General features: G+C 42.4%; 2 protein-coding genes across 8 annotated transcripts in view; one reads left to right on the plus strand and one right to left on the minus strand.

Moving 5' to 3' along the window:
- The window catches only part of Dmtf1 (cyclin D binding myb like transcription factor 1), a 55,622-nt gene extending 46,213 nt beyond the window's left edge, over window positions 1-9,409 (minus strand). For 5 of the 7 annotated variants that reach the window (XM_076566304.1, XM_076566305.1, XM_042272709.2 and 2 more), the window contains exon 1: window positions 9,266-9,404. The gene's annotated coding sequence lies outside the window, so the exon portion shown is untranslated. Of the gene's footprint in view, window positions 1-9,265 lie in introns of all 7 variants that reach the window. The other 2 variants (XM_076566306.1, XM_042272711.2) reach the window with 2 other exon arrangements.
- LOC121827841 (uncharacterized) overlaps window positions 7,363-14,800 on the plus strand; it is an 88,815-nt gene continuing 81,377 nt past the window's right edge. The window contains exons 1-3 of the mRNA XM_076566085.1: window positions 7,363-7,390; window positions 8,330-8,431; window positions 8,542-9,366. Coding sequence (XP_076422200.1) covers window positions 7,363-7,390; window positions 8,330-8,431; window positions 8,542-9,366 — 955 coding nt within the window. The remainder of the gene's footprint in view (window positions 7,391-8,329; window positions 8,432-8,541; window positions 9,367-14,800) is intronic.

The following is a 14,800-nucleotide window of genomic DNA, read 5'->3' on the forward strand; positions in this document are numbered from 1 at the left end:
TCACACGAAGTTTCTTAACCCAAGCTGTCACTCCTCAAGCAGTCCTATGTCCTCCGAAAACAGACAGGTATACAAGTCATGATGGTAGACCTTGGGACCACTGTACAAACTCACCTCACATGAAAAATTAACATTCCTAGTTAACATGTTCTTTTCTAATGATTTATTAGCACCTCTAAAATACCCTATTTTATCTTGAAACATTACAAATTACTTACATTATCTATGCAATCAGAAACCACATTAAGAGGAAAGGTCAACAACTCTATCTAGGAATCTGTGAACAACCAACCAACCTTTCTTTTATCAGGTTAGCAATATTTCCTGGGGATAATTACACTTTTAATAGATCACTCAGTATGGAGAACAGAGAAGGGTGTAAGTTAGAAAGACGGGTTTAGGAGGCGACTGTGGTTTGGAAATATCACAACACTCAAGGAGAGACAATGGCCAGAGAATACCTATGCTTTGGGAGCAGAGCCAACTAGGCTTTATGACTAAAGAGAATGAGACTAAGAAAGCAGACCCCATGACAAGATTCCTGGGCTTCTGGCTTCAATTTAAGAAGAGATATTTTATCACAGACCATTTTTATTAATTAGTACTAATGATATCTAAATATAAGATATGATATTTAAATGAAGGTGCCAAGTGGAGAGTTGAATATTTACATTGTGCTCAACAAGCATAAATACTACCTGTAAAAATTCTGAGTTAGTATGGTATATAAGTTGTTTTTAAAGACACCTAGAAATTGGAGAAGACAGCTTAGATCCTAGTTCAAGAACAGTTTTACTATGGAAGTCAAGAGGAAGACAAGAGGCTGGCTCAGGTAAAGAGCATCTGATGCTATTCCAGAGGACCTGGGTTCAGTTCCCACCAATGGAAGCTTATAACCATCTGTAATCAGTTTCAGGGTCCACCACTGTTCTGGCCTAGTGGTATACAGACCGAAACGCAGGGAAAAACACTCCTAAGATAAAAAAGTAAATCAATCTTTAAAAGAAAGCAAAGAGGAAGACAAGCAGAGGTGACTGAGGACTAGTTGGCGCAGAAGGAAGACTAAGAAGTGTTCAATGGGCATTAAAATGATTATCTGTCAGTAAGACGACAGAGAAGTACTTATTTGATCTGGCAATATGGAGACCACTCATGATCTCAAGAGAAGCAATTTCAGTGGATTGGGAGCAGGTGGCAAACAGAATCCTAAATACAGAAGACAAGACATACTTTGAGGGTAAAGAGAATGGGAGAAAGAAGGGTGCTTCATGACAGTGTTAGAAGAGTATTTCTGACTTTACACAGAGAAATGTTGATGAATAAATCAAACCAAGTAGTAATTTAGTGCTTTTATTTGAATTCATTAGACACAAATCATGCTTAACACTGGAACCCTTTTACACTCCAATGCTACCTGAAACTTTTTGAAGCACATATACACCATCATCAATCTGTTTTGACTCCCTCTCCCCCAAATCATTGGTGGTATCACTTACACTAATTAGAAATGAGAAAACACAATGAAGGAAAGATAGTAACATTTTAACTGGCGAACTGGCATTCAAGTATATTCACATCATTTGATGAATTACCTTGAAACAACAAATACCTTAATGAATTCAAGAAAAAGAACCTGTAAATGGTATAAAGTGTTTATAATCATTCTTACATATGCTCACATTTGAAAGATAAACTTTTCACTTATAGTTCCTAATAGAGATGATTGAAGGAGGGAAACATGTAACAGGGTCTCATAATGAAGCCCAGACTCCATTACATTCATTGCCCTCCTGACTCTGCCATCCTAGTACTGGAACAACATGTTTGTGTCACCATGCTGACCCAAGGTGACCCTACTTATTAGAATACAATAACCTGGTGGAACAAAAAGATAAGTACAAACAAGTAATATTTGTTATTTAACACAGAATTCAATAAAGAAATAAGTCTTTTATGCTCCTCTTCATTTCAGTATTGATGTAAAGTTCTTAGGTTCACATGTCCATTGGTCTTGTTATTACCCTGAATTTTGGGACAGTTAAATGTCAAGAATCTTAAAAAAAAAAGTTTCATTTCTTCCTAATTTAGAGGTCAACTTTGCCTAAGCACAGACACTACTGGTAGTAATCATGAGAAGTTGGAGGCAACATAGGCTCGAAACTGAAAGAAGGATGCAATTATAAGGCTTAGGAAAACTCAATAGTGACGATACTATTAAAATAGAGTATACTACAGAGAGAACACTACAGAGAGATGAAACTGAAAGCATCAAGGACATATTTAATTTTTGAGATTTCCTGACTTAATATAGTACTAACAATCAACCAATTCTCTTTAACATTTTAATGATTATCTTCCAAATTTTTAGTTTTCTATATATATATATATATATATGTGTGTGTGTGTGTGTGTGTGTGTGTGTACACACACACACACACACACACACACACACATCAGTGTCTTACTTTGGTTTCTATTGCTGTGAAAAGACACCACAACCACAGCAACTCCTATAAGAATATATTTAATTGAGGTGACTTGCTTAGAGTTTCAGAGGTTCAGTCCATTATCATCATGGCAGGGAGCATGGTGGCATGCTGGCAGATGTGGTGCTGGAGGAATAACAGTCTTACATCTTATAGGCAACAGGAAGCTGACTGACAGTCACACTGAGAGAAGCTTGAGCAAAAGAGAACTCAAAGCCAGGCCCCACAGTGACACATTTCCTCCAACAAGGCCACACCTCCTTACAGTGCCACTCCCTTTGGGGGGCACTTTCTTTCAAGCCACCATGGTCAGCATACTTTTTTGTTTTTATAATATTAGGATTTCTTTTTGAGATAAAGTCTCACTGTATAGCCCAGGCTGGCCCTGACCTTACGATTCTCCTGACTTAAAAGTGCTAGGATCACCAGCATGTGCCACCATGCCCAAATGTATACATCTTCCCTCCCCCAATAATACTAATTACTTCCTACCATTTTAATAAGTATATACCTGTCTAGCCAGAAGTGTTGGGGGGAGGGTTTGAGGTTATTAACATTCACAAAACCTCCTTTATCCTAACATACACACAAGCACACACACAAAATCTTAGGCAATGTTTAAAAGGAAATTTCCTATTAATGTACAACTTAAAAACATATTTAATATGCTATTTTTCAAAAATAATGAAACTCTGCCAAGCAGCAAAGTCTTGGCAGATAATAAATTCCTGAATTCTATACATGGGCACATAGAGGAATGTCAGAAAACATACAAGCCTACAGAGCAGCACCTTCAGAATACTGACTCTCAGATGCGAGTACTTTGCATTTGATGGAGAATGCTTTGGAATGGTTCTGAGGCAGATCAGACAGCCCCACCTCTTCCTGGAGCATTGGGTTGAGTTAAGCATCGCGAAACATCATTAATTTTAAGGGTAAGTCTATGCTGTGAGCATCTTTTAATGTGTGTTTTTCCTTCAACTAATCTAAGATGTAGGGACTTGGAACAATTTGACTCTAATTAGACAAATGTTAGACCCTTCCCCTAGTGCCCCACTACTCTGAGCAAAGGACTACCAACAACATAGCCAGCTGAGCGAGTTATGCCACCAACTGCTTTGAACAGTCTACAGACAGGTGCTTTGAGAAAGCTTTACAGAATCCAACCTGCCTGAAGTACAACCTCCAGACTTTTTGCCATCACAAGCTTTGATGAACTCCTCATGACCCCACAGCTGCTCCTATCTAGGTCAAAAGGGGAACTCCTGCCCTGGTGGTCCAGCGTAAGGTCTGATTGTTATAAGCAAACCTCCTCATTTGCATGAGGGGCTCTGCCGCAACTAGCATTAAACACTTGCTATTTTGTATGGACTGCTGTGAATAAGACACTCCCGTCACATTTGTGAGGCAGCTGGGAGACACATTCCTTTGCTATCACCTGCATGCATCACAAGGTCCAAAAAAGGCTTCCCCAGTATCATCTTCTTACCTTTTACGTTAACTAGAACAAGCTTAGTTGGTTACCCACAAAAGCAAAGTTCAAGAAGTGGAAGCAGTGCAGTGGCAGCAGTAAGGAGACCTGACGGGAAGAAGTGACAGGGAGCAGAGAGGAAAGCCAACAAGGGCCATAAGCGGTGAAGAGAGTCCCAGGAAGCTGCCAAGGTCTCAAATTCTCTGGGCATTGAGAACTGTTTGTTAACACTAGTCACTGTCAACAGGATGAAGATCCCACTCATCTTTGCTGCTACAGAGTTAAGGGTCTCAGCATCCTTGTAAGAAACCTCTAAGATTAAGAGCAATACCTACAACTACTGTTCAAGATTGCCCAAACCCACAGATTACAAAAGCTGCCAAGTTCTGGGACCACTGACAGTCAATGCCAGTAGCAGTTAACCTCTAACCTGAGGGCCTAGTAGAGCTCTATAGTCTTCCGATAAAATGAAAGCCTACGGCAATAGACCTATATTGCTCAGGGTTCTTAACTGTTATACGTGTGATCTGTCAGCCCAGATCCTAGGTCATGGGTACTCCAGGATGCAGCATTGCTGGCACCGGAAGAGTCTCTTTGCCTACCCAGGACTGATATCTAGACAGAGCAAAAGATCCCCTACTAGCTCTGGACCCATGGGAATCCTCTTGTATACCTTATGGGAAAGTTTGAAAAGTAGGTAAGATAAAGGATATTGAATTAATGTACATAATTAATGGCTTCACTAGAAAATGGTAAACAGCCAGATGGTGGTGGTGTATGCCTTTAATGACAGCACTTAGGGGGCAGAAGCAGAAGAACCTCTAAGAATTTGAAGCCAGCCTGGTCTACAGAGGGTGTTCCAGGACAACCAGGATGTTACACAGAGGAACCCTGTTTTCAAAAAACAAAAACAACCAAAAAGATGGTAAACAAATAATACACAACATAAAGTGTCAATAAATGTGTCAATGGAGTTTAATGTAATGCTTCAATTGCTTTAAGTGTTGCTTCAATTATCAATGATGCTGTAATTGAATAAAGTGAATTATATGGTAATAGGGGTCATTTGGAGGTACAAGATTTCATACCTGGCCTGGCAATAAAAATGTATTGCCTATCTAATTAAATGATGATTGTAAGAGCTTATGTGTTTGGTTACACTGTAGGATTTCCTTTCAAAACAGCATTTTTTTGTAAAACACCATCTGATTTTTTAAATAGAAATTATCACTATGTTCTTTATACTGGTTTATTGAAAAATCACATTTCCTTACCAAATACTAAAACATACCAGGCAGTGAATAAACCTAACACAATTTCTTTTGCATGAAACACCTTACAGTGAGGGAAGGGTCAATGCTAAACACCAGGGCTAGAAGGAATGACCTGACTGTAGACAGAGCCAAAATGATCCTTTCGCAGATAGGATGCAAAAAGTTTATATAGGACCCGTCCAATATACTTGTTCTTGACAACTTCTTTCTGGAATTTAATCATGGAGAAGGCTATCTTCCCACAAACTTGAAAACACAAATGCAATCAATAGATTCCTTCTTTTATTGAAATTGAACCAATTTACCTTCATGGTATCAAAGCAAACAAACTTTGTGATTTTTATTCATTTTTATTACAAGAATTCTCTTCACAAAACCATTAAGATAAATGGAGAAATGACACAAAAGCCAACAAACTCTACATGCCTTGTACTTCAGCAAAAATTTGGCTTAGTTTACATACAACCTTTGTTGAAACTGACAGCATTTAAGTGTATAAATTCTTAATCTTTTCAAGCAGAAAAAGTTGTAAAAATACATGGCCGAAAAAGAATGTCATCTATCAGTAAACTGAGAATCTGGCTTAAGAAGGCAGTATTAAGCAGACAGCCTCTACAAAGCTCTATGTACAGTCCAGTTGCATAGAGTAGATGTTGATCTGTTGGGTGGATGGCTAAGGTGGTCACCACTGAACCCTCCCTAACCTTGAAGCTTATCTAAGGTTTCGATGTGTTTGCTACAGAGAGATGTAAGTTTAAAGTAAGTTTCCCAGTTCTTCAATACTTTCAAAACCACCAGGCTCTCTCCTTAGTCTAACATTAGGCATGTATCCTCAGAGCTGTTAATTTAAGCCACTGCACTGACAGACTAAGACAAAACCTGTGGAGCTTTCCAAAAATATCCAGTCTTTGAAGAGACTAAACTTTTGCAGGACCTTGCAGCCAAGCTAGTAATATGCCTTGAGATCATTTAAGACTATGTACTTAGTCTGCTGTCCTACTGTGTGCTCGCTTGACCTGTTTAATCTGCCTTTATGAGTTTTTATAACCTAAGCTAAATGCCTAATTTTAATCTTAAATTATGTACTTGTCCATGCTCCTGACCCAGAATAATCTGTGTATATGTTGTGATAATAATCTTCTGAAAGCAATCAACAGGTTGAAAGCAACCCTAAACAAAACATATTCACCAAAGATGTTGAATGTTAAATGTATAGTTTGATAACACGTTCCTATAAAATGATATCCTTCATTTTTCTCCCATATCACGTTTTCTGTGCTTTTTTTTTTTTTTTTTTGGTTTTTCGAGACAGGGTTTCTCTGCGTAGCTTTGCGCCTTTCCTGGAGCTTACTTGGTAGCCCAGGCTGGCCTCGAACTCACAGAGATCCGCCTGGCTCTGCCTCCCGAGTGCTGGGATTAAAGGCGTGCGCCACCACCGCCCGGCTTTCTGTGCTCTTTAATGCTGTGGATATCGCTCTTTATAAGTAAAACACTGATTGGCCAGTAGCCAGGCAGGAAGTATAGGCAGGATAAGGAGAGAGGAGAATACTGGGAAGTGGAAGGCTGAGTCAGAGAGACACTGCTGCTATGAAAAGAGAGATGTAAGGTACCAGTAAGCCATGAGCTACGTGGCAACTTATAGACTAATAGAAATGGGTTAATTTAAGATGTAAAAACTAGATAACAAGAAGCCTGCTGTGGCCAGTTTGTAAGCAATATAAGTCTCTGTGTGTTTATTCAGTTGGGTCTGAGAGGCTGCAGGACTAGCGGGTGAGAGAGATTTGTCCTGACCATGGGCCAGGCAGGACTGGAGAAAACTTCAGCTACACTTTAATAAACACAAAGCAAAGCCCTTTGTTAGGGAAAGACACAGATGGCACAAGTAAGCACAACTTTAAAAAAAAGGAAAGACCAGAGGACACTGGTAACTATTTCCTGGATACATTCTATGTTCAAGCTGAAACTGTTAAGTCCAAAACTTTCATTTCCTCCTTCAAAACACTAAAACCTGAATACTCAGAGAAAAAGGTCAAAATGCTAAAGATTCAAATTCTTAAGAAGCATGGGATGCCCAGAACTTTCTGAATAAATGCTGAAGACAACAGCAGCAGATGGCTCACTATTTAGCTCAATGGCAACCAAAAGAACATTCCGAAGAGGTAGGTTTCTACCCCAGTAGTTTGGGATAAGACTATCAACTAAAATAAGGAAAGAAGGGGCTGGAGAGATGGCTTAAGAGCACTGACTGCTCTTCCAGAGGTCCTGAGTTCAATTCCCAGCAATCACATGGTGGCTCACAACCATCTGTAATGAGATCTGGTGCCCTCTTCTGGCCTGCAGTCATACATGCTGTATACATAATAAATAAAAATAAAATAAGGAAGAAACATTAGCTTGTTTGGTGGTACACACAAACACCTGAGAAAAGAGATAAAGTGATGGGTAAAATCATCATAAAATAAATACCTTCTTAACCGTAACAAATAATTTTTTCCATATGGGATCAAGCCATTATTTGTATTTTCTGACTGGGGTGGGGAGACAACCGTTAGCTCGGCACAATCAGCATAACAATTTTTGAAATGTAATTAAAAATTTTTCTAACTTTAGCCAAATATACAATTTTATCACTACTTTATCACAATAAAAGGCTAATAAGACTTTGGTTTGTTATTATAGTTGTAGTTTTAAAGGTTAAAATTATAGAAATGTGAAGTACAAGAAAAAGAAAATTCTTAAGAAAAATGGCCTTTATATTTGTAAAACTTTCAACATAACCAAAGGTTCTTTTGCTGGGTGATGGTGGCGCACTTTAATCCTAGCACTCGGAGGCAGAGGCAGGTGGATCTCTGTGAGTTCGAGGCCAACCTGGTCTACAGAGTGAGTTCCAAAACAGCCAGAGAGACACAGAGAAACCCCGTGTCCAAAAACAACAACAAAAGGTTCTTTTCTTTCTTGATTTTTCAGCCTAAAAGCCACAAGTTATTTACAAAATGAAAATTAGGTCTAATTATTAAAAGTCTCAAATTGCATTATATCTAGTTTAAGACATGAAATATTAGAAACAGTACTGATATGAAATGCTTTTTTCTTTCTAGGATGTCCCAATAGGGAGTCTTGCTGTCAGAAAGGGGTACAAGATCTGAGAAAAGCAATCACGAAAATTCAGCCCGGGAAAGGGAGAAGTGCACTTTTCACGGGTATCACCCTTTCTTTGGCTACACCGCATTTTTTACTATGAAAACATATGCTGTATCATTCCACAGCACAGGATGGCACTTGACCACTTCTCTCGGAGTGAAACGCTAAGGCTCCCGAGGAGAGTCTCAAGGGAAAAAAAAAAAACAGTTCTCGCTGGAGGACCAAACAGGGTTTACAACTAACGTTTGCTCGGCACGACCTCGTCCATCACTACTTGGCAGGGCTAGGCTTCTCCCCGGACCCCAGGCCAGGTCCCCGCGGTCTTTAAAGAGAAGGTCCGGCCAACAGCCACCACTCCCTCGCTGTGGACAACCGAAGCCTACCGCCGGCGAGGTGCACGCAGGCTCATCAAGCAAAAGGGAAATGGGTGGGCTTGGGCGACCCCCGCCCCCACGGCCAACCCCACCCACGCCCAGGCAGCCCCGGGGGCCTACGCGACGGCGGACCCAGCCGAGCGAGCCTGCAAGCCCCGCCGCCCTGCACGCAGACCCCCGCGGGCCCCCGGCGCCGTCCTCCGCGGCTCGGGCCCACCCCCAGGGGTCCCGGCGCCATTTAGTTCCTCCGGCCCGCCGCCATTTTCCGCCCCCGCCGGCTCGCCGCTGCGCCTCGGCGCCCGCTCGGCCGGGCCGGCCGCCGGCGCCCGCACGGGCCGGCCCCGGAGGTCGCGGGAGCAGCGTCCGGGGCCCGCCGCGGCGGCTGGGCGAAGGCCGAGCTCCGACCCCGCCCGCAGCACCCGGCCGGCGGCAGCCGAGGCCTGCGAAGGGGCCGGCCGGGCCGCACTGGGCGGAGCGGCTGCGGCGGAGGCCCGGACCTGAAGGTTCCATCGCACTTACTTCCTGTTTTGGGTCCGGGCACTTTGGAAGAACCAGGATGGAGGCTCCAAAAAATACCAGGATGGAGGAAGCAGCCACGGGAGAGAGTGGCTGCAGCTGGGGTGAGCGAGCGCAACCAGCCACCGGAAACGGAGCCGCGGCCGCGCCCCGCCCCCGGCCTCCCAGCAACTCCCCCCACTCCGGCCCGCCTCTCCCGGGGGGCGGCCCTGCGCGCCGCGCGCGACGTCACTTCCGCCCGCGGCGGCGCGCTGGTAGGTTCCCCTGTCCGGGTGGGTCGCCGCGGGGCCGGACGCCATTCTCTTAGCGAGCCGCGGCGTCTGACGCTCGCCACCCAGCTGTTGCTGGTGCCGTCGAGGAAGGCCTTTCCTCGGCAGGTCTCTGCACCGCCCGTCTCCGGCCCCGCCGGCGGGGTCCCTTAGCTCCCGGAGCATCCGAAGTGGAGAGGAGGCAGCGGGGTGCGCCGGCTTGAAGGGGCTTAGAATACGGAAGAAAGCGGGGTTGTCTCCCTGCCTTCTCGATGTCTGGGCGTGTGGTATAATTGTTGGTGACAGGTGACCTCCGTGAGCGTGGTCTCGCTTCTAGGAGACCACGGTTCTTGATGCATTTCAAGTGCAGTGCTGGTGTTGGACGCCGACTGCGGCCCTAATAGTTGGAGCCTTAGAAATGAACGAACTATAAGCCCTCTCCCCCGTGCCAGTCTTTAAGAACCAGATGCTTTAAGGGAGTGGCTTGTTTGGTTTTTGAGAATTTCATGCATGAGTAAATGCATTTTTGATCGTATTCACTCTTCTCTACCCTCTCCAACACCTCCGTTTTCCCTGACACCCCCCGCTCAAATCAAATTCATGCCCTGTTATTCTATTGTGTGTGTTACTGAGTACATATGGGACCCAAATGTCCTTGAGTGTAAGGCTGAGCTCTTGAACATGGGAAACCAAGCCAGTCACTTCAGGAAGGAAACGGACTCGCCCTCAGCAGCCTTGACTGCCTGTTACTCCATAACTGGAGGTGGAACTATGCTGGAATGACTGGAGAGGTGGTGTGCTGCTGAGTGATGGTATTTCACAGCAGTCTTCCCATTCCCCTGGCTCCTTCTGTTTTTCTGCTGCCATCTTCATTAGCCTTGGTGTAGGGATTCCGTTATAAATGTCCCATTTGGTGCTGGGACTCCACAGTCAGATAACTGCACACTGACCAGTCTTGGTTCCCTGTCATAACCTCTCTCTGCTGCAGAAAGTGCAGACTGATGAGAACATCAAAGATGCTGCTTTTTGCTGTATTTAAAGCACCCCAAACTGGGCACAGTGGCCTACACCTGTAATTTCAAGGCAGCATGGGCTACATAGAAGCCATCTCAAAACAAACAAAAATAAGGTTCTAAGCAATAGGGTTCCCATTGGTGTTCTTTTATGATTTCAATAGCATTTAACTTGTTTATAAAACGAAGATATATTATGCTCTGCCTTCTCTTCACTATTGGTGATAGAAAATTTAAAGTTGGTCTTTTGAAAGTCGAAGCAAGAAGGAGGGGAAGTGGACACAAAGCCCCACCTCTGATCAAGAAGCTGTTTGCAAATGATAGCTCTTGGGAAAGGGAAAATCAGTTCCTTTAGGGTCGTGAAATTGGCTGTATCAGCCACACTCTACGGCAGGCCTGGTTCCCAGGAGTAGATGGCCAGCACAATTTGGACTCCATGTTTTTTAGTGGGTTTTTTCTTTTTAAGGGAGAGAAAGAGCATGAGATTGGTGGGTAAGGAAAGTAAAGGATCTGGGAGGAGTTGGGGGACAAGAAAAATGACAAGATATATAAAAATACATGAAATTCTCATAAATAGGAAAACCATTGGCTTTCACCAATATTCTCACGTTGAAGGACTTTGGGGAAACTTGTAACAGTGAGTTGGAAGTTACTGATGAGGTTACTAAAGTTTAGTGATTTCCTCTAATAAACCACACTGGAAATTGTCATTTGATTAGGAAATATAGTATATCCTTAGGTTTTTAATTAAATGTATGTAGCTTTTACCCTTAGGAAGCATTATTTTTTCGCACATTTCACAAAATTAAAGAGAATAAAAAAGTGATGGGATAACCACAACACACCTATTAGCAAGGCCCAAAGCAAAAGCACAACAGCAACTACCATCAAGGCTGTGGGAACAGAAGCTCACTCACTGCTGTCGGTAATACAAAGTGGTCTGGCGTCTTTGGAAGACAGGCTAGCACTTTTTTTTTTTTTTTTTAACAAAATAACATTCTCATATGATAAAAGCATCCTTTCCTGTTCTCTGCCCAAATGAATTGTAAACTTAAGTACACAAAAAACCTGTACTCTATATTTACAGCAGCTTTATTCACAGTTGACAAAACCTAGAATTCAACCAAGTCGTGTTTCAGCAGCTAAATCAGTGGTTCTCAACCTTCCTGATGCTGCGACCCTTTAATACAGTTCCTCATGTCGTGGTGACCCCCAATCATAAAATTATTTCTTTGCTACTTCATAACTGTAATTATGAATAATCTAACATGCAGGAAATCTGATATGTGACCTCCCTCAAATAGGGTCATGCCTCAAAGGTGGAGAAATGCTGAGGTGAGTGGCTAAACAATGAGGTGTGTTCATACAATGGAATTTTTGTTGTTTTTTCATTTTTTGAGACACAGTTTCTTTGTGTAGCTCTGGCTGTCCTGGAACTTGCTTTGTAGACCAGGCTGGCCTCGAATCCACAGATAGCTGCCTGCCTCTACCTCACAAGTGCTGAGATTAAGGCATGCACCACCACTGCCCAGCCTCATATAATGAATGGAATTATATTTGGTGCTAAAGTAGAAAAGAATCAAAATATATATTAATTCATGAAGAAAACCATCCAAAAAGCTATGCATGGTAAAACTGTGCCATTGTGATTGTCTTACTTTTCTATTGCTGTGAAGAGACATCATGACCAAGGCTGTGGTGGGTATTGTGTTCCCCAAAATATTGTGCACGCTAATAAACTTATCTGGGGTCAGAGAAGAGAACAGCCACAATATTAAATATAGAGGATAGTCAGTGGTAGCACATGCCTTTAGTCCTAGCATTCCAGAGGCAGAAATCCCTCTGGATCTCTGTGTGTTCAAGGCCACATTGGAAACAGCCAAGCATGGTGACTCATGCCTTTAATCCCAGGGAGTGATGGCAGAAAGCAGAAAGGTATATAAGGCGTGAGGACCAGAAACTAGAAGCTTTTGGCCTGGTTAAGCTTTTAGGCTCTGAGCAACAGTTCAGCTGAGACCCATTCTGGATGAGGACTGAGAGGCTTCCAGTCTGAGGAAACAGGATCAGCTGAGGAACTAGCAAGGTGAGGTTAGCTGTGGCTTGTTCTGCTTCTCTGATCTTCCAGCATTCACCCCAGTAACTGGCACTGGGTTTGATTTTATTAATAAGACCATTTAAGATTCCTGCTACACAAGGCAACTTATATAAAAAAAATTAATTGGAGGCTTGCTTAGAGTTTTAAAGGATGAATCCATAATCATGGAGGGGAACATGGCAGCAGGCAGGCAGGCACTTGGAGCATAGCTCAGAACTTACATCCTATCTACAAGTTGAAGGCAGAGGGCCAATTAGTTATGTCATGGGCTTTTGGAACTTAAAGCTTGCCCCCAGTGACACACCATCTCTAATAAGGCCACACCTAACCCTTTCCAAATAGTCCCCAACTGGGGACCAGGCATTCAAATACGTGAGCCTACAGGGGCCACTCATTCATCCACCACAGTGATATTCTGTAAAGGGCAAAACTTTGGAGACAGCAAGATTAGTGTCACCAGGGGTGGGGGAAAAGACTATCATGCAGGGGTTCCAATAGCATGAAAGACTCTGTGGGACTGAAAGAAATGTGTCTTTATAGATGTAGCAAAACCCACAGATTGATAAATATAATAGTCCCAATGAATTCTAACATAAACCATGTACTTTCTGTGTTAATGGTGTGTCAATGTAGGCCCATCCATTATAGCAAATGCTCACTCTTGTTTTTTTTTCTGTGTGTGTCTGTGTGTGTGTGTGAAGCCATGGGGTTTGTAGGAATTCTCTGTACTTCCTGCTCAATTTTGTGGTGAATGTAAAAAAAAGTCTTTGTTAAAAAAAAATGGTAAGAAAGGGCTAAATAACCCCCTGGATTTGAATAATGTAAGTCATCATTCTCTGTGTGTCATTTATATGCATTAAACTCATTTAATGTTCACAGATGCCAAATAATTCATTGTAGTTACTACAAGTGAATCACATTTTACCCAGGGACCAAAGTGAAGTTATAGAATGTGTCCAAGTTACACAAGCAAGTGGTGGAATCAGAAATGTAGCCTTAGCTCAGGAGCCTGTGCTTTGAATCACCTTGCTGTAGCTCCAAAATATACTTTGGCAAGAGTTTCATCATGATTTACACACACACACACACACACACACACACATCTGGTTTTCAGATTCTTTAGCTAACTGGAAGGTTGATGTGTGAGGTCGTTTTCAGAAATCAATTTGAAGCAGTATATTAATATGTTGATATTTTTATCACTGGTCTGTGGTACCCTTTGTCTTACTGGAATTCTTTCATTTTCAACTTTTATGAGTATATAAGTAATTTTTATATCATAGTGATTATTGAGTCAGACTTGAGAGTAAATACTGTCTGTATTGTTTAATAATATTAAGTCTCTAGGTTTCATTTATTTTGGAATTTTGGAAATAAAATCTTCTGTCTAGAGCAATGTAGATAGCACACCTTACTTAGGAAGCCTGACATGATTAGTAAGCATTAAAAATAGAAACTAAGAAAGCCCTGAACTTGAAAAACAATAAAATGACCCAAAGCAGTTCTCATGAAATAATAATTACATCTAAAGAATAATTGACACATTTATGAGAACGTGGTACCTAACAACAGTTTTCAAAAATGTGCGTGCGTGCGTGCGTGCGTGCGTGCGTGTGTGTGTGTGTGTGTGTGTGTGTGTGTATGATTCTCTTCACTAAGCCATAAAGTCATCACATTTACATTGCAGACTTGCAGCTCATTCTCCTCCACAGAATCTTAGGTAAGCTTGCACTCTGCTGACACATAAGATACGGAGGGAGAATTATGGAGGAGGGGGTACAGAGCTTCCATGCCATCTTTAGATGTGCCACATTCCAAGGCTGTACACATGTTCAGCTATACAGAAGCTCTGTGACTCCCTGCCCTGGCTTTATGGAGGCCATGCTGCAAATGTGTGGTCGAAGCATAGACATTATGTGTAGGTGTGATCATACAAAAGGACATGATCTAACACTAAAACCCTGAGTGAGAAAATGTAGCAAGGCTTGTAGGTTTAGCTTATTTTTGCTTCTTTGTGTGGTAGTATTTTCTTATGGGCCTATGACTAGGATTCTTCTGATAGGGGTCTTACTCATTACCATCAGATAAAGTAGATAAAGAATATGGAAGACAGAAAACTGAGGGAAGATTGGTATTTCTATTACCTGCTGTTGGGAAGGCAAGTTCTAGTTTTTACCAAGTG

The sequence above is a fragment of the Peromyscus maniculatus genome, chromosome 3 (assembly GCF_049852395.1).
Source record: "Peromyscus maniculatus bairdii isolate BWxNUB_F1_BW_parent chromosome 3, HU_Pman_BW_mat_3.1, whole genome shotgun sequence".
NCBI classification, from domain to species: Eukaryota; Metazoa; Chordata; class Mammalia; order Rodentia; family Cricetidae; genus Peromyscus; species Peromyscus maniculatus.